This window comes from Micromesistius poutassou (genome assembly GCF_964030765.1).
Source record: "Micromesistius poutassou genome assembly, chromosome: 8".
Classification (NCBI taxonomy): domain Eukaryota; kingdom Metazoa; phylum Chordata; class Actinopteri; order Gadiformes; family Gadidae; genus Micromesistius; species Micromesistius poutassou.
The window spans coordinates 4,856,726-4,875,979 of record NC_140278.1 but is presented as its reverse complement, the minus strand read 5'-3'; the positions used below and the strand labels follow the sequence as shown (position 1 = coordinate 4,875,979).

The 19,254-nt window shown below is 44.9% G+C and overlaps 1 protein-coding gene across 1 annotated transcript; it reads right to left on the bottom strand.

The window, feature by feature from the left end:
* Positions 1 to 614: 614 nt before the first annotated feature.
* LOC311352122 (lysophosphatidylcholine acyltransferase 1) lies at positions 615 to 18,956 on the bottom strand (the record flags this gene model as incomplete). The annotated part of the gene is made up of 14 exons (XM_084472331.1): positions 615 to 859; positions 1,363 to 1,504; positions 2,005 to 2,103; positions 2,472 to 2,625; positions 3,616 to 3,741; positions 4,459 to 4,541; positions 5,078 to 5,132; positions 6,876 to 6,910; positions 8,044 to 8,102; positions 8,458 to 8,518; positions 8,973 to 9,085; positions 11,087 to 11,301; positions 14,833 to 14,972; positions 18,831 to 18,956. The coding sequence occupies 14 exons, from the start codon at positions 18,954 to 18,956 to the stop codon at positions 615 to 617; spliced, it is 1,653 nt and encodes a 550-aa protein (XP_084328457.1).
* Positions 18,957 to 19,254: the final 298 nt, after the last annotated feature.

The window sequence follows — 19,254 nt, the reverse complement described above, 5'->3', positions numbered from 1 at the left end:
TCGCCCTCTTAAAAAACAAAACTTAAAAAGAAAACAAATAACACTGGAGAACACTGATTTCACTAAAGACACTTTACAAACTAGGGCTTGTTTCTTTGAAGTTTTTGTGTTATTTTCCACTACTTTTAGCTTCCCTCTTCACAAATGACATGCGCGGTCTAGTACCATGTGGACAGACACAGGCTCACCCTTTGAGATGTTACAGCTCTCGCCCTTCAAGTATTCACACAAGCGCGTCCCCGACCGCCAATCGTTTGCCGTCTCACCGTTCCTTCTCCAAGAACCAAAAAAAACACAAGCCAAAGATTTAAAATAAACTCTTGACACCTGTGACCTTTGTCCATAAAGGAGTTATGGCCACGTTTCGAACAATAACATCGGGTAAACTATTTGCTTTTGGAGTTCTGGCTGACTATTCAAATATAGATTTTGACTACCTAACCAAAGTAGCCTCTCACACCAAACCACAAACATTCATCCTGCTCTCTCCAGGAGAGGCTTACTGCTTTCCCTTTACACATTTATAAAAATAAAACATAAAAAAGACAAAAAAAAAAACAAAGCTCTCCAATATATATATATATATATATGTATATATATATATAGAAAAAAACCTAATTGTGTTTCTTGAGGAGTCCACCTGTGGAGCTGCTGCTGGGGTCTTTGGGGCTGAACTTGGGGCAGATACCGTTGGCCATCTTGAGGGGGGCGGTGGCCAGGCGGCTGGCCGTGGAGAAGAGGCTGGCCTTGCCCGCCAGGTGGTGGCTGTAGTGGGGGCAGCTGTGGAGGACCTCGTTGTCCCCATAGAGGTAGTCCTCCGCAAAGTCCGGGTGCTGGTCCATGAAGCGCCGGAATGTGTCTGTGTGGGGGGGGGGGGGGGGGGGAGAGGTGGCCACAGGGGGGCGCCAGAGACAAGATGAACAAACGTTACAAACCAAAGAGGGAAGGGGGAGAGGCATTCAACGTTGCGTTTCCATTGGTCACTGCTATAAGTCATGATACTTAGGGACTATAAGTGACTTGAAGATGTTTTTTTTTTTCTACAAATTCTTTAAAAAGGTGACACATACCACCAGGTGAGAGTGTGATTAGCCGTTACAAGCCGTTTTGAAAATCTGCCTCTTCTGACATCACAAGTGCACCTAGACGTGCGCCGGATAGATCAGTCTACCGGCCTACCCAGTGGACTGTAGCAAGCGCTGCTCATCTATCCGCCACACATCTAGGTGGACACGCCCACTTGTGATGTCAGAAGAGGCAGATTCTCAAAACGGCTTGTAGTGGCTAACCACCCGGTGGTGTAACGTGTCACCTTTAAAACATGAGCCCTGCGGGACGTTTGCGGGAGATGCTCGCCATTACCGAACGTGATCTTGCCCGTGTCCGCCGGGTCCAGGGCTGCGAAGAGGCGGGACACGCTGAGGTCGGCCACGCCCAGAGCAGTCTTCAGGATGACCGCAAGCTCCGCCTCCGTGATGGCGCCGTCCTGCTCCGCCTCAAACATCTGGACGATGGAGCGTTTGGCATTTTCCAAATATGGGTGTTACGTTGTTCAAAGAAACGCTTAGATTAAATAACTGTGCGACACTCTGGCTGGTCTTTGCCGTTCCTGAATGCAGCTGGATGTACAGGAACACATTCTCCTCTGAGAAAAGCCTTGCTACAGACAGTTACTATTGAGTCAATTTCGGATAAAGCAGTTTTGATCGCTCAAAACTTAACTGCCTCTTTGAAACGTGATGTCAGGATGGTCTCACAAAGCTACAACGGCAACTACACAAACTACCAACGAATCAACCAGCGGGTTCCCTGAAAATGAACTTGAGCAGAAATTAGCTTTCAGTATATCATGATGACATTGAGAGTTTACCACTATAAAAGATGATAGGGAGGCTAGTGCGTATATGAAGACACGGCAGGGAGATGTAGACTGACCTTGCCTGTCTGAATGACATTTTTATGCTAGACTAGAGTGTGTGTGTGTGCGTGCGTGCGTGGACATACCTTAAAGGCCAATTTCATCGTTTCCAGAGTTTTGGCTGGTCTGCATGCAACTGATAACGCAATCACATATTCTCTGATATCCATGGTGTTGTCTTCATGCTGTGATCAACAAAGAAAGCACAACATCATTAAACAGACCCCGTGGTTGTGTGTGCCCATCATAACAGGGTATCTGATACCCAAACAGCAACAGCAGTCTAACCTTAAGCCAAGAACGGGAGAAGTAATAAAACAACAAAAAAAGCACACGCAAATTTCAAGGGAACTTCAAACCTTTCGTCGATAAAAAAAATTCAGCCATTTTTTTTCCTCCAATCCATATCCAATACCATGAGGCCACGCAACTTTTTAAGCATTTATTTATACTACGTTTATAACAGGTTGATTATGGGGGGAGGGGGTTAAAATGTGACACACCCACCCACCCACACACCCACACACCCCCCCACACACACACACACACACACCTCGCTGAACAGGGCAAACGTCTCCCGCAGCATGTCAGAGACGGGCATGTCCAGGTAGAGGGCGAAGTCGTCCAGGCTGAGCTTCTGCCCCTCCAGCTTGCGGGCCCGGCGGCCGTAGTCCTGCAGCACCTGCTCCGTGCTCTTGGTCTTCAGCCTGGCGTACGCAGAGGGAGACGGGACGCGGATCAGACACACGGACCAATGAAGACGAGGAAAAGAGAGGAGGAAAAAAAAAAAAACTAATCCAGACGGGTGCCACCGAGCGAGTGGGCGGGAGAGGATGGGTTATATATAGGATCCATATTGTGCTAATGCGACACAGAGTTTCAGCCCCCCCCCCCCCCCCCGCGCTCCTCCCTGCGTGTTGTTGGGTCCAGGAATACGGAAAAATTAACAAGTTGTTTGCTTTGAATCAAAAGGCCCTTCAAGGCGTTTAAAACATTTATTTTGTCATACAGCGGTCACCATAAACTGCGAAGTGCAGGTAGAGACACTTCAAATAAAGGCCATGAATGACTTTTACTTTTTAAGCACATAGTCAGCCCAAAAAGCTAATACTTGGCAATACTGGCTGGATAGCTCTAGGACGACACTCCAAGAAAAGCGCCTAAACGAGGAACACTTGCCAGAATCGAAAAGGTTATCGTAGCGCCCTTGAAGAAAACGGCCTTCGAATAACAGACCCAAACGATAAGCCCAACAGGTCTAACAAAAGCAACAAACTCATTAAGAGGAGCGCACAACTCTAGTAGGCCTGTGTGTAGACACAATGCTATATAGTACCTAGTCCACACCTGATACGTTCCCCCCCGCCCCAGCATTTCCACCTCCAGTTCAAGCCTGCAGTTTCCGTACCCAAGAAATTTGCTTTTTTCTTTTTCAAACGGGTCCCCATATGAAAACACGCTGTGCGGATTTATCACATGACGTAGAAGTTTGACGTCATCCAGGCATCGAGAGCCAGCTCAAGTGATTCAGTTTAATTTTATTAGACCATCTTGGGATCCATTTTATAGACCTGCTGCAGACAATAATAAAAAGGTAGGGTTGTGTTACTCAGGTTGTATGCGTGTCTGTCTGTCTGTGTGTGCGCGTGTTGGTGTGTGTGTGTGTTGCACGAGTGCGCGTGGTGCGATGGACGTACCCCAGTCGGCGGACGAGCTTGGCAAACTCCAGCAGGCAGGTGTCTACTGGCAGTCGGAGCTGGCCCTCGGCCATGGCCAGCTGGCAATCATCAAATGAATAGTCTGTGGTGGGCACTCGCAGGGCCCTGGAACACAGGACACAATGCCACCACATCAGCCCCGGACACAGCCAGCGAGCCTCGCCGTCACACATTCAATTGAGCCACCGCTGCCCGTAGCTCACGGGACATAATCAACTTTGAGCATTGAACGGTTGGGCAAGGCACGTCGCCTGGGATTAAACCGCAACCCCGGCCTGTCTGCCGAGGGCACTGGTGTACAGAGGCCGTCTGAATGGGATTCACTCCATAGCAAAAATAAAAGTATAAAAGTTAAAAAAAAAAAACGGGGAAGAAAAGATGAAACATTTCCTTGATCGCCCTTTATGTAAATCTGGGAGCCGAATATACTGCCCATAAGTGAGATGATTTGGGAAAACCACACACACATTTTTTAAATTCCAACGGAAATTGATGAGAGACCCGTGTAGTAAGGTCAATAACTGAGCCAAATCCAAAGAGTGTAAACACATCCCCTTATCGGAACAACATTTGAGCTGCTCACTTGCAGAAAATCTGCGTCTGCAATCGTTCCTTTTACGACTGTGACTCTAGCATAGACTATAAATTGTGTGTAATCTTCGCACCAGAAATACGATTTGGTATGCAATCCATTTTCAACGAGGCATTTTGCTCAGAGTGCAATCGGTGAGTTGTTAAAACACAACAGCAGATGCAAACGTTTGCGTGCGTGCGTGCGTCCGTGCATGCGTGCGTGCGTGTGCATGCGAAACACCAGCTTACTTGGCCATGATGCGACGGACATTGTTGGCAAACAGAGCTGGGTTGCTCTTCTCCTCCTCTGAGGGGGTGTAGATCGGAAGGTACTGGTCAAAGGGAGGGGGAGGTTAGTTGTAAGATGAAGTGCACGTCTCATTTAACCCGAAAGACCGCAAGTCGTTTTTCAGTTTTCAGTCGTTTTTCTTATTTACATGATCCTTTGTGGTCGCATATGGACGTTTGATACAACAATACAAAAATAACTTTATTTTTCCCGTGAGTGAACCTCATTTGATCAAAGTAGTGTAGCTTTAGAAGTTTTGTTATTTTGTAGTGCGGTTGTATGGACTAGATACTTCATTTCAGGAGCAGCCAGTTAGCAAGAAAGAGCTTTGCATTATTAAAGTAAAGATTCCCACACAGTGGACTTGGATGAGATGTTTGCTTTAATTTGCTAAAGCACTAAAAAAGGTGTCTGTAATGTTCCATGCAACCATTCTGTTACACACTCGGGTGCCAGAATAGTGTCACCTGAAGACCTGCTGAAGAGGTCACTTGATACCTTTTATCCAATAAAATAGTTGGCATAAAAGTTTTCTTTAACAAAAAGCAGAATTGTGGATTCCCCCAGTATGCCACTCACCTCAATTTCAAACTCATTGTGGAGCTGGCACAGAGTCAGCCACAAGATTTCAAACCTGCAGGAGGAAGGGAGATGGTGCTCGTTGTAAAGTGGTTAGTGAGAGCACGAGTGCTGCCACGGCGACTACTAATACACACTCAACAACAACAACAACGACAGCAGCCGCAGCACAGCAGACAGCGCTGTCCCACACTCGACAGGATGTGACAGGATGGGAAACGGCCCAGCGCGGCATTTAAGAGTCATGTAACGCAGACTTGGTCAGGAATGAAGTAAAATCAACCCATGTTGCATTGTTTGTCACACATTAGCGTCGAGTAGGACTGAAGTCAACAAACACATACTATGAATTTAGACCTATATAATTTGATGCTTTTTCTTTATATGTGCCAGACATTTTATAGTGTGCATGACAATTATTCTCTTTGAATTGAACACATTTTCTACGTGTAACAGCAAGCATCACAGCACAGGATCCCAGAAGGCCTTTTGTGGTACGCAGTTCTATCCAGCGGCCTGGAATGCCTGACCATGTGTACATTAGGGATGTGAATCCTTCTCCAAGTGAATTCCTACGTTCCCCACCCCCTACACCTACACAAGTTTTAATGTGTTGAAGCAGGATGCACATCCTATGGGGAGGGTAAACACTACGAGGGCTAGTGTTGCGTTTTCCATTCTATGCACATGGGCACCGTGTTATTGTTCTGCTTCGCTCGGCAGGGAAGCCAGCCAAGCACTAAACTATAAAATAAAAAGGTTGGTGGACGAACAGGCCCTCAGCAATAGACCGCACGAGGGAGGGCCGAGGTAAACAAATAAACAAACAGGTGGGGGGAAAACTTTATTCCCCCACTAGCAGTGATTAATCTGTTTGCATTTTGCTACTCCCTCCCTCTCTGTGCAGGTTTCAGTTTACGCCACATGATTTTTTTTTATAGTGCTCTGGTACTGGATTGGATGAGAAGTGTGTGAACACATCATATAAAAACAATGGTGAACACAGGAAGGAAGCATCGAACAGGTCTTGCTTCAATCGTGTTACCATACCAGGCTCGGAGTAATAAAACTGCCACGGCCTCCGATGTGCCTGTAGTTACATCTGCTTGGATGTGTTTGGTGTATCGCATGTCGGCCAATTGAAAATCGGTGTAGTCTTTAGCTGTGGGAAAGTTTTTTACAACACAAAGCACAGCACATCTTCTCCCTAATAAAAGCTTGAACCATAAACCAAATCAAATCAACCGAGTACCTATTCGTATACCCAATTAAAAAAGGTTCCATCTGAACCTTATGAAACCACTTTGTTGTGATTAAGGAAAACCAACTTAAAAGGGGTAGTGTGTAGGATTAAGTGGCCACTAGCAGTGAGGTTGCAGATTGCGACAAACTGCAACCAAATACAAAAGTAAATTAGCATTTAGGATTGCGACTTGAAAACGTGTCCCGTCTAAAGCCCATTGTCCATTATGGGCCACCGTAGGAACATGGCGCTGATACATGGTGGCTCCGAGGAAAAGGCTCCCTATGTAGATCTAAAAGGGCTCTTTCGAATGTAACAAAAACACAACGATTCCAAAACACAACTATTTAAAAACCCAATTCTGAATATTATATTTAATTTCTGCCAAGTCTGTTCTGCTTGATGCCCCTCAATTCCACACACGCTTTAGGTTCACAGACCTTTTTTAAATACACCACGCCGATTAGGACAGCGTTGTCCCATATGTATAACTGTACTTGTCCAGGCATGCGAGGCAGGGACAGAGAACAGAAGGTTAAATGAGTTTTTACTCACGCTCCTGGCCCCTGCCACGTCCATGTGATGGTGTCCTGTAAACAGAGAGAGAGAGAGAGGGGGGAGGGCCGTGGAGTCAATTCAACACATCTTGCTCTCCTGATGACGTGCGCGAGAACATCATGTACTTGACACTAAAACCGAACCGCTCTGTCGCACTTAGGACATTATAATAATATTATCATTCACGTTTATTATTACAGCTGGACATCGCCGGGCACTGCTGTGCACCGGGCCGTCCCGTTGCCACCGTTTGTCTATCATGTAGTGTCTACTATATCCGGTTTGTGTGTCTTTTTAACCATCCCTGCTTCCAGGAATTGCCCCTCAGTGGTACCCATATTTTATTTTGTTTATTGATTTGACTGTGTGGCTCCTCAGTTCAATGCCAGCGGCTCTATACCACTTCAGTCTTGCGTATTAGGGACAAGCTTAAAGGGCTATAGTTATCTGCCCAGTTGGGCATCATTTCCACACCCAGAGCTGATAAAATACCATGCTTGGTACAGCCTGAATTAGCAATTAACCCAACATAGTTTATTCGCAGCACACACACACACACACACACACACACACACACACACACACACACACACACACACACACACACACACACACACACACACACACACACACACACACACACACACACACACACACACACACACACACACACGCCTTCTTGTTGATCAGTTGTCTAATAACTACAGAGAACACAATGGGAAACAGCAGGTTGAGAGCTTAAGTTGGTCATTAGCTCGAAACATAATCTAAACATAAAACCAATTCCCCACAAACCGGAAAGATTGACTAGTTTCCGAAGATCATTAAAATCCCATTTTATTAGACCATCTGTGGATTATTGGTCTTTTTAGCCAACTCATGGGGAGTCCATTCTAGATTAACACACAGAAATACACATTATGCAGTGCACGTTCAGGGCCATGATTAATCAATGTTTTGACACAATCCCCAAGAAACTAACCCTTTTTTATGCAACACTTTCATACATCCGAGTACAAATCTAGTCAATATGTTTGAGATTTCCATCAAGACTTTGTGTCTAAATTGTACTACCATGACCCTGGTGCCTCTGATTGCGTGTCGGCAGTAGAAAAACAAAACAAGTTTGCCAAGTCTGGGTATGATAACATGAACTGGATCTTACCATTCTGTTGGGGTAGCGAATCACAACAGGCTGCACAGGAACCGCTGGGATGAACGCTCCTGGGGACAAACAAGAACCAGTATGCTACGAGCTCTGATTGTCACTTGGTTTGTTCAAGCAGGGCTAACCACACAGAACAACATGAGGACGTTTAAAAAACACATAATATACTTTTTACTGTTGACGCTGATACAGGAAAGATCCAGAGGCTTCCCAGTCAATAGTTTGGAGAACAACAAGAGACAGAACTTGGATACAAATGAAGTACTTCATGGTCAAGTCTGAGTCAAATGAAATGACTCATTGAGGCTTTGTAATAGGATTTGCATCAAATACAAGAAAAGGGGACAGCTCATCTCTGTGCCATCAAATCAGAAAGAAACAGAAAGACAGACTGAGAGAGATAATTCCTACCTGGTTTGAATGTGATGAGGCAGGATCTATTGGTACAAGTTCCCTCTGGAAAGATCATTATCTGAAATGATAATAATAATACCGAAACAATGAAAACCAATGAAACAGTACAATCAACGGTGACTATTGTACCATTTTAGGCAAGAAAATAAGATAACGTGCCTTAAAAGTGAATGAAATTAACTTTTGGCTCATATGGCACATGTGATTCCAGAAAAGGCATGCGATTCCTAATATGCCTTCTTCAGTAATCATGAATGCATGCTGCTTCACGGAAACCAATCTCCAATCCTATCGGCTAAATCTGCCCAAACCCTTTCGTGACCCACTTAAGCCATTCATGTGCACACAATCAAAACAATATGTCGGAGTGGCCGCCTCTGTGTCACGCTCAATACAAGTCCTTCTGGGATCGTAAGCCAAGGGCACGCCTCAGAGGATGGGCAGGGCCGTTGAGCCGCGTGTGCCCATCTCACAAAGTAGTCCTCTGCATCATCATCATCATCTCTCTGTACCTGGGGCCACTCCCCTCCGGAACAGGCTCTGCGTTTGATCTCCTCCACCGTCTTCCTCCGTGAGTCCGGGTCTGACCGCGACACAAACACCGGCCTGATGAACTTGATCAGGGCTGGGGATGATGGGAGGGGAGACACAGAGGCATGAGAGAGAGAGTGGATGAATCAAGTACCACACAAGGGCTGCTTTACTGTCAATTATGGGGCAAAAGTAAAAGTACATAATACAAATAAATACATTTATTAATAAATAAAGAGTTCTCAGTTTGGTAGACATTTTTTCATGGATGCTTAGTGGTCACTAAGGAGAGTGAAGGCTAACTTTATCTTTCCATGTTTGGCTGGGCAACACCACCAAAAGGCACTAACCCTTATTTCCAAAACTACAACGCAGCAACTGAAATACCATGAGATGCATTAGAGTAATGTCTGCCAAGGCTCAACAGCACAGTCTGTGACAATATTGATGCAGAAAACCAAGATGGAAAAAACTAAGAAAAACAATGAAGTCACTCAACAAGAGATTTGCCTCCCGGTAATAGGCGAGTGGGGACGGGGAAGAGCAGCAGTCAGGGACAGCATGCAACATGACGACAGGGATGTGGCAAGATGGTGGATTCATTATGCTAGCCCTTTATCTGCAGTTACACTATCAGGCCCTGACCACAACCTGGAAACTCATCTCTGAGTATTTGGCTTTCATTGCGGGAACAAATACAAACAGTCCCCAATTAAAAAGTTTTCCTTAGTTTCTATTATGAAATTGAGCATGGGATAACTGCTGCTCTATGGCTGCTATTTTCACAATTGCCAACACGGTCTACATTCACACCATATTGCTATTCGATGGGCAGATTCAGTCATGCGGTCGTTGCGGCATAGTAGCACTTCAAGTCAGGTGCTTAAATTCACCACAGTAGATACTATTCCGTGTGAAACAGAATAGTACACACGCTAACTGTGTGTGAATTGTAGTTCTCTTTTCAATACTCATGATTCCTCATTTTAACAAAATAACGAGACTGTGCAGGTGCATGCTACCAGCATTATGCGTTGGTATGAGCTTTTAAATGAGAACCTGAAAAGCAAGTGGTTCATGGAGGGAGGAAACACATCTGCATGTCCATAGCCCTGTTGTGCTGCATGCTTCAGTCTTTAAAAGACGGACAGCCACGTATATAGAGGGCCTGGAGGCAGAGTCCGACATTTTATTTTGGATTTGTGTCTTTTTCACCAGTCAGGGTGGAAAAATCTACCAACCAAGCAATTTTATTTTGCCTTATGCAACACTAATTTCCTTCACCTGCCAAATGGTCAAATCCATCTGCCATTGACTGGTGGCAAGTGGTACTTTTGGGCCGTGCCTCAATGTGTGAGAGCCTGTCAGAGGAGAGCGATGGGCGGTATCAAACAGGACAGAGCCCGCGTGCAACCTATTCCTGACATGAAGGTGTGCTGTAGTGAAATCAAGTGTGAAAAAGTAGACAGGAGAAGACAGCAGAACCAGTAAGGTGTGCACGTAATGAGATGGAGCCCAAGGAGATAATGGAAATCCTTTGTTGGTGATGCATTGATCTGAACATAACACAACTGCTTAAACACTGATGAGTGCTTCAGAGAAAACAAAAGGCATTGAAAGATGCCTCTTTGCTGCCACATAACACAACATCCTTGCATCTCCTAATACCATTGTATTACGGCTGTTATTTTACCCTAAACAGTACTCAAAGCAGGCTTTACAAGTCTGCTGCCACCGATTCTTTGACATTTTGGGGGAAATTTGGCCCCATGGGCAATGCGTTACCTCATCGTTATACAGCCATTTGCATTCATCTTGCTGACGATAGTCTTGGCTTGTGCAAGTTAAACAGAATTGACATTCACACGTTAAAAAAATAGCCATGCCCAACTGTTCCTAGTGCCAGGAATGAAGATGACAGGTAGCCCCAGGTGACCAGAGACAGTTGGTGTTGTCCCAGCATCTCACACACACACACACACACACACACACACACACACACACACACACACACACACACACACACACACACACACACACACACACACACACACACACACACACACACACACACACACACACACGTCGTACTTACTGCCCCATAGCGGTATGTCCTTGCTCTCCGCCTTCATGACAATCGAGGCCATCGTCATGGTGACGGGGATGGCGTCAAAGTAGGACGAGTGGGGCGCCAGGGTCAGGATGGGCGCCTCTGTGGGCAGCGCCTTGCGACCTTTCACCTTGACCCAGTGGAAGCCCCCGGCGAACCACATGAGCCTCATGATGATCTTCAGGAGCAGGTCCACCACTCTGCGAGAGGGCGGCGACAAACACAAGGGCGTCCGGTTAACATCACACATACTAGCAACACTTTTGGGACACCAAGCTGTATTAAAGTAATACACTTTAAAAACAGCTTGTTCAGAGTTCACCTAGACTCTGCATAGCCCGTCCCCTTAGCCCCCCACCCCCACCCTCCCCACCCTCCTCTTTCGCACTTACTGTATGTTTTATGTCCCGACACTTAAAAATAGTGTTTAGCATTGTGTAGCATGGGAATTACCTACCTAATTGTTAGTGAATGGGTTAACCTAGCAATTGTGAGTGCTTGGCACTTGGTTCTATGACCATCCTCACCGTACCGACAGCGATATATTCTTTCTCTGTCTTGTGACAAATGCACTTATTGTAAGTCACTTTGGATAAAAGCGTCCGCTAAATGGCCTAAATAAATGTCAGTAAATGTCAACTATAATTCTAATTCTATAAATTCTCGTTCAAAACAGGTATGAATCAGGATGAAGAGGAGACATGTCGACGTCAATGACAACGTCAATAGTCAAAGCAAGACCTGAACCAAAGACAGAATTGTAAGATGACTGAGGCTAATGAGCTTGGTGCTTTCTCCGGTTTACAAAGTCCACAAGGAAAGGAGAGTGGTTGCATCAAAAAGGAGGCAAGCTGCCAGGGGACAGTCCAATATGCTAGTCAAGCACATGCTATATTGGTGGGCAATTAGTCTGTAGAATTCAGCTGGATCTTCTCTGCCAGTTACTTTTTTTAGCTCCCTTCCCAAAAAATACATAATTACTAGGCCAAACTGATTTTAGGTTTTTAAAACGAGGTATTCGTCAAAAATCGAAAAGCACACAATTACACATCAGGTTTAGAGGCCCACAACACTACATTACATGTTGCATCACATAAAAGAAAGACCTAATAGTATTAGAATATGAGAAGAGCAGACGAGTAAAGAGTTGAGCAAGACATTTTAGTCAGAAGGCCAAAGGCAACTCAACCATTTCATGTGTTCACTATTTCCTGAGCCAATATGGTCCCAATAAAGTCTCAAGGACTCCGTAAATTCTACTTCATGCTCATCCCAAAAAACGGCAGGTCTATGTCTACATACACTACGCTCTACACTAAGCTTTTAATCACTTAGCACAATAGTTTGTTGTGATTACAAATTTACCATTTACGTGTGTAAATGTTCGACCGCCAACACAATTTGCGTAATCTGTCAATGGAGAGTTGCAGCATTGGACACTGAAACAGCACTTAACCAAGCTCGATAAGTGTAGCCACACACCCGATACAGCTTTTAGGACGGGCAAAGACAACGACGGCCGTCACCTCACAGCCGCTCGATCGGGCATCTGAGTCAAGGATACTGCCGTCAGGGTACAGAGATTAAAGTGAATTGATGGGATGTTTGAGCCTGGGCAGGGGAGAACTAAAGATTGAATTGAGTGGCGTCAGAGGGGTGCTGTGCAGGGCTAGACGACCGTGGGAGACGTGGGGATAAAGGGTTCAGGAAGAATGACGATATAAACACTAAAGGTGTGACAAAAATGGCGAGTTCAGGGATGACGTGTGGAAGGAGGGAGAATATACAGTATATACAAGCATATATACGACTAAACAAACCAAACATGTTGGCGTATTGGTTGTGGACACTTAGAAGACAAAAACAAAACCTGAAATGGCGAGTAGAAAGTGTTGTGTGTTCAGTGTGCAGTTCAAAATGGCTCTAGGAAAGGAAATGGAAAATCTACAAGGACCTCATGTCCAGTTGAAAAGGAACAGATTCTGCCAAGCACTTTCATAGGAGGTTTTCCTCTCGGAGGCTGTCCACTCAAGCAAGCATACTTTCATTCCCTCCAGACTCATTTTCCTTGGCAGAGGGGCGGTCGGTGATGTTCTGCTTTTGCCCTGCATCAGGGAAGAAATATACGGCCTGGGTACCACCAGGTCAGAATGAAAAGTATAAAATAAAGAAGGAAAGCATAACGGTTCGATAGGCTTCATGATGTAATGTCTCTGTAGAAGTCAAGAGTCTATAGACCAGCAGGCAGGGGAAGAGTAAAAAGGAGACAAAGAAATACAACTAGTTTGGTTTTCCAGATCTACTGCCAATGTACTGATGGGGAGGGTATTAGAATTATAAATGGTAAATGGTCCTCATTTATATAGCGCTTTTATACAAAGTGCTTTACAGTGTTCACTGACATTCACCCATTCATGCACACATTCACAGACTGATGGCGTAGTCAACCACGCAGGGCGACAGCCAGTTCGTCAGGAGCAATTAGGGTGAGGCGTCTTGCTCAGGGACACCAAGACACTCAGCTAGGAGGAGCCGGGGATCGAACCACCAACCTTGCGGTTACCAGCCAATCCGCTCTACCTCCTAAGCTAATGCCGCCCCCTATATATGGGTGGATGTTTTGTTAAAGCCTGTGACATGGCGAATGTGTGTTTCCATTTTCAGGCATGGATTTTAGGGCTGTTTATACAACAAATTAGCATTAAAACAAGTCACAGTCAAATTTGGGAGAATTGAAAAGGGATTTGCCATTTGGTGAACTCTTGAACCAATCAGACACAGATTTCTGGGTGTTCCCGGTGAAAGATGAACCTACCAATCAGATGGAGCAAGAGCAACCTGGCACAATCTCCATTATCAACTGTTACCGACCATGGATGTGTTAAGAAAATGTGGACAGGATAGATTTAAGTTGGAATGGAGACTTTAGGATATTATAATATGGAAATTGAAGTATGCAAAAAAAAAAAAAAAAGATTCATAGCTTGTCATTTGATACTAAATTATTCTTGTTCTTGGTATTCATAACAATGCAGATATGGACATTGTGTACTGTCCAACATGTTATATTCTGAGTTTGTAGTAAGACTATGTAAAGGAGGTGTGGCTAGGTGGAATTCAATCATCAGTTTATTAACAGTTACTACAGTGTCATTACTCATGACTAATGGCATTCATGTACACTAATGGTGTTCATGTTAACTAAGGTTATGCTGTCCATGTTTACTAAGGTAATATTTATAATTTTTTTCACAGGGTTAGGGTTAACCCCAACCCCTATTAGCGTGAGAGGGTTAGCACTGCACACCAAAACAGCGATCATGTGTACTGTCAATACCAAAAGACAACCGCTACGTTGGCCTAATGTTTAATCAACCCTGAGTGACCGCGTTTCTACTTTGTTTTGGCGTCACCACAGTGTGCAGCCCCTGAGCAGAGGAAGACACTCGTAGCTGCTTTGCACTCTCGGTTTGAGCAGTCTTCACGCCCGCACCAAGTGTGAGAACAGACACCGGTCCCTGACAGTGATGTGGCAATTTGATGCAGGAGGATATATTTTCACTTTGCCAAGTGCTAAGCACGCAGTTTCCTCCCAGGGTAGATTTGAACAGATATTTGGGCAAAAATACGCAATCGTGTGCACGCACACGCACACGCACACACACACACACACACACACACACACACACACACACACACACACACACACACACACACTAAAGAGCCTCTACCTTCGCCATAGGCACTGGGGTTCGACGACGGTCTCGGAGCGTCCCATCGAAGCCAGGAAGGCAAAGGGCCAGGCCAAAAGCATCATGGACGCCACGATGATGAGCCGGATGGGGAATATCGTCACCGTCATCAATGCTATCTGCAAGAGAAGGCACAGGACACCATTAGCCTACAAACGTGACCTCGTTATTTGGAATCAACTACAAAATGATTGAATGAGACAAGTCCCCTCACGCATCTGCAAGTGTTTTTTTATAGAGCAATGTTAAAAGGGAATTCAAGGCAATTTATATTGTTCCACACATGTGATGAGTCACACACACACACACACACACACACACACACACACACACACACACACACACACACACACACACACACACACACACACACACACACACACACACACACACACACACACACACACACACACACACACGGGTAAACAGTGTGTATATTTAGGCCGCATATGGCATGAATGAGTTAATAACAAAAGGAAATTGAAGGAAATATTTTTTTTCAAACATCTACCACTCACTCCATTTTTCCAAATAAACCTTGAGTGTACACAAGCAACTAAAAAGGACGAAACCAAAGTCTGCAACACATCCATGTCTAGTGGTTCAAAGAAACAACAGCGTCTCGCTCTGGACTACCTCGGACCAACAGGCGGGCGGTTATCTTTACAGCCCTGTTTAACGAGGCCCAGATATCAGTGCTTATCTTGGCTAAATATTTGCCCACTCACTAGTGGGCAGCGTGTGCCTTCCTTCACTTCTGGTCCCAATGTTAAGCAGAGGGCCTATCTGATTGCGGAGTGGCTGGTCTTCCATCCTAAACATGACAATAGCCTGCAACCCAAGGATTGCAACGGTGTGGGCGGGGGCGGCTGTTTGCACAAACAAAAGGCGATTGGTGGTGATTGGCTTTTTCCTGTTTGGATGTATAGAATGTAGATTAGTTGCACTTTGGGAGTAGGCCTATCATTATTTGAGAGATGCCTAATGGTCAAAATATGAATGTGATGTGTCACATTCGACAAAGCACTGTAAAATCACAAGTTAACATATTACGCCAAGATTTGACATTTGATGGAACCATCACTACTGTCTGTAAATCATTTAAAAATGACAAAAATGCAACAGAAAAATAAACACGAATAAAAAGCCTGAGGAAAAGTGGCTGGAATAAAATGTTTGAGAACTACTGGATTATGCATTTGATTAAATATTAATCCGAAGCCTAAGCATGATAATGCATGAATGTCACTTAATTTAAAACAAGGCGCCATGTTTCAATAGCATGGAGGCCAGGCTGGCTGATTAAGAATTCAGGCAGTACAACTGAAAAAAAGGCCACAGTAAAAGGCATAAAAGATGCACAAGAAGACTCAGTATGCAGAGAATCAGGAAGTGCACTATATGCCAGCCAGGACTACCTACATTTAGCAATACCCTGTGGCATCTCTGTATCCACCACTTGAGATTTGGAGGAAGCACAAGTCAGTGGTAATCTAAGATGTTGCCAAAGTAGTGCCTTGAAACGGTAAACTGAGGATTATGCTTGCTTTACATAGCTATGATGAAGTTCATTCAAGTATCCTTTCTCCAATAGGCATTTGTTGGTTTAACTTGTATTCTAGACTTTGGAGCCTTGCCTATAACAGGCACTTTTGTGGCAAGTGTTTATTCAAAATGTAAGTATTTAGTCATTATCCAAACAATGTAAGGCAAGGGTCAGCTATGTAGCACAAATAAAAAAAATAAAAAATTGCGCAATAGTAAGGAAAACATTGCCAAGAAACTAAATAGTGAGGGTAGTAAAAACAAACAGGAAAAATGTGTTCAAAACGTTGGTAAAGGTACTCTCATCTAATCAGGGCCCACGGGTCATCATCGATGGAGCAAAGTGCGTTCAGCGATACACACTCAAGAGACGGTTCCCGCCAAGAGGATACTCCTCTACCCTCTATTTAAAAAGATGTACTGGGACCATTATGATGATGTTAGGAACTACAGTGATGAAAAAACCACTTAAGGGTTTTATATGGACGAGTGTTACTATGGAGCTCAGCACACTGAAAAGTAAATTCCACCACTGTTTCCTAGTTTGCCTCAGCCGGATCAACACCGATTACTGGATCCATTATTGGATTTGCCCTGTTAAAAATCAGATGGTAATCAAATATTTGCTTCATGAAAAACAAGTGTGCAGAACCGAGCAACATTAGCCATGTGATTTCGGTTTTACAGCTAAATCATTGTCAGATCCAAAAATGCAGCGATTCAATATAGCAGTGGCTGAAGAATAATTAACATGGATTAACACCATTCTATAAGCCTACTGCTTTTGACAGGGGCACACATTGATTTATACACAACCAAATCAATCATCAATTAGTAATAAACGTTAACCCAATAAAAGAGTAAAAATAGACTTCCAAAACAAGGATTTCGAATCCCCCCAAGGTCTCCATTATTCCCGGTAAGAAAACAGTACAGGATTCTTGTTATGCCATTCATAAAAATGGACAGTCACTGACATAGAGCACCGTTTTGCACTTGTTGAAATCCAATAATAGCTAAGCAAACTAGACTGCTGTAGCACAGTATAGACTGTGTACAAATGCTGCAACGCATTGATTTTAGCAGTTCAATGATCAGGTAGTACATTTGACTGAGCTATATAGTTTAACCTTTCACTAGATCGCCTTCAATATCTTAATCTTCTGACCCATAGCAAGGACTTTGCAGGTGCACATCAACCCGACAGAGTCAGCATTTTAATGACCTCAAGTCACCATTGTTTAAAAAGGATGGAACTAAATCAATGTACTCTCAAAACAAATCCAAGTCAAACTCAATGCAAATAAAGACAATAACAATATACCTGTAGACAAATCACAGTACAATCTAGCCTTGCATCTCAGTCTAGTTTGAGGAAACTGAATCTGTCTCAAGTAAAATATTAACACTTCCAAAAATAACAGTGCAAGCTTAAAAACAGGTGGTTCCCTCCATATTGTAGTTGAATGTGTTAATCAACACCTTCCTGGCAGGCCTTTCCTGGAAACTAGCAAATAATCAAACCCAAATCATGGGTTACCGGCAGGCTAGCAGGCTGATATGAGACATTATAACAACAACTCAATCCAAACAGCCTAAATCATCCTTTGTAACCACCAATGCATGGTCTGGTTGGAAACAAAACACAGGACATAGGTACATGCAAATTCAGGCAACATTATCATCATCATCCATGATCGAGTCAGAGTGACCACCATGAAAGGGTCCCTTGATGTATCCTTTAGCACGCGTGTGTGTGTGTGTGTGTGTGTGTGTGTGTGTGTGTGTGTGTGTGTGTGTGTGTGTGTGTGTGTGTGTGTGTGTGTGTGTGTGTGTGGGGGGGGGGGGGGGGGGGGGGGGGGGGTAGGATGGTTAGCCGCATCCCACACGACTGTGATCACAACATCAAGATGGGGACCTGTCGTGGAGACCGCGTTACAACAGGAGTTAACCAAGCTAGACGCACCACGCAGAGCCAAGCTGTTGAATGGTGTCAATGTGTTGCTGCTGGCTAACTAGCAGAGAAGGTAGGCCCGATGCTGCCAAGCTGCTGTCTTATCTCCCCCCCCCCCCCCCCCCCCATCCAAACCCAAAAACAGCCTCCTGAAATCACAGCCCTTATCTCACACAGCATCCTGCCATGTAACGTTAAGAAGACACCATCGCGTTAGTGAAATAAACACTAACTGGATTGGGTTGCAGCCTGGAGGGTCCAGGACTGCACACAGCAGAGACAGAGAGGTGGACGTTAGAAGAGCAACATGTATGTAGGTAGCTTTGAGCTAACATTAGCTCCGCTTGACGTTGGGGGGGGGGGAGCCGAGGAGATGGACAAGCACTGCCCCACACTGCCCCCGCGTATCGACACGGTTCCCCAAGCACCGCCAGACGGGTGGAGGAGCGCGCATCGTGTCCATTCGTTAGCGTTTTACCTTCGCCTTCTCCAGGGGGGTGAACCTCAGGAGATGCACGAAAGGGTTCCTCAGAGGGGGAGCGTGTTCCGTCTTCTGGCCGTCTCCTTCCATCGCGGCACACTGTCTGCTGGTCGGCAGCCTCATCTTCTCCGACTCCTAACGAAATAACAGCCGTTTGGAGAGGAAAGGAAAATGCGAAAATCTCACGCAACAAATGATGTTATCGTGCGCTGACTGGCACGCTGCTGGCTCACTCCCGGGCGGCTCGCTACTACAGGGTATTACAGGTTGTCTCGGGTGCCAGGCGACGGTGGCTAGCAGGAGGATTAGCTAGGGATAGAATAAGTCACTGATGGCTTTTCTTTTCAGGCGCAGTATAGTTTCCAATACTCCCACTAGCACCGAGATGCTAGCTACGGCAGTCAGGGTTCCCCCTTATCAG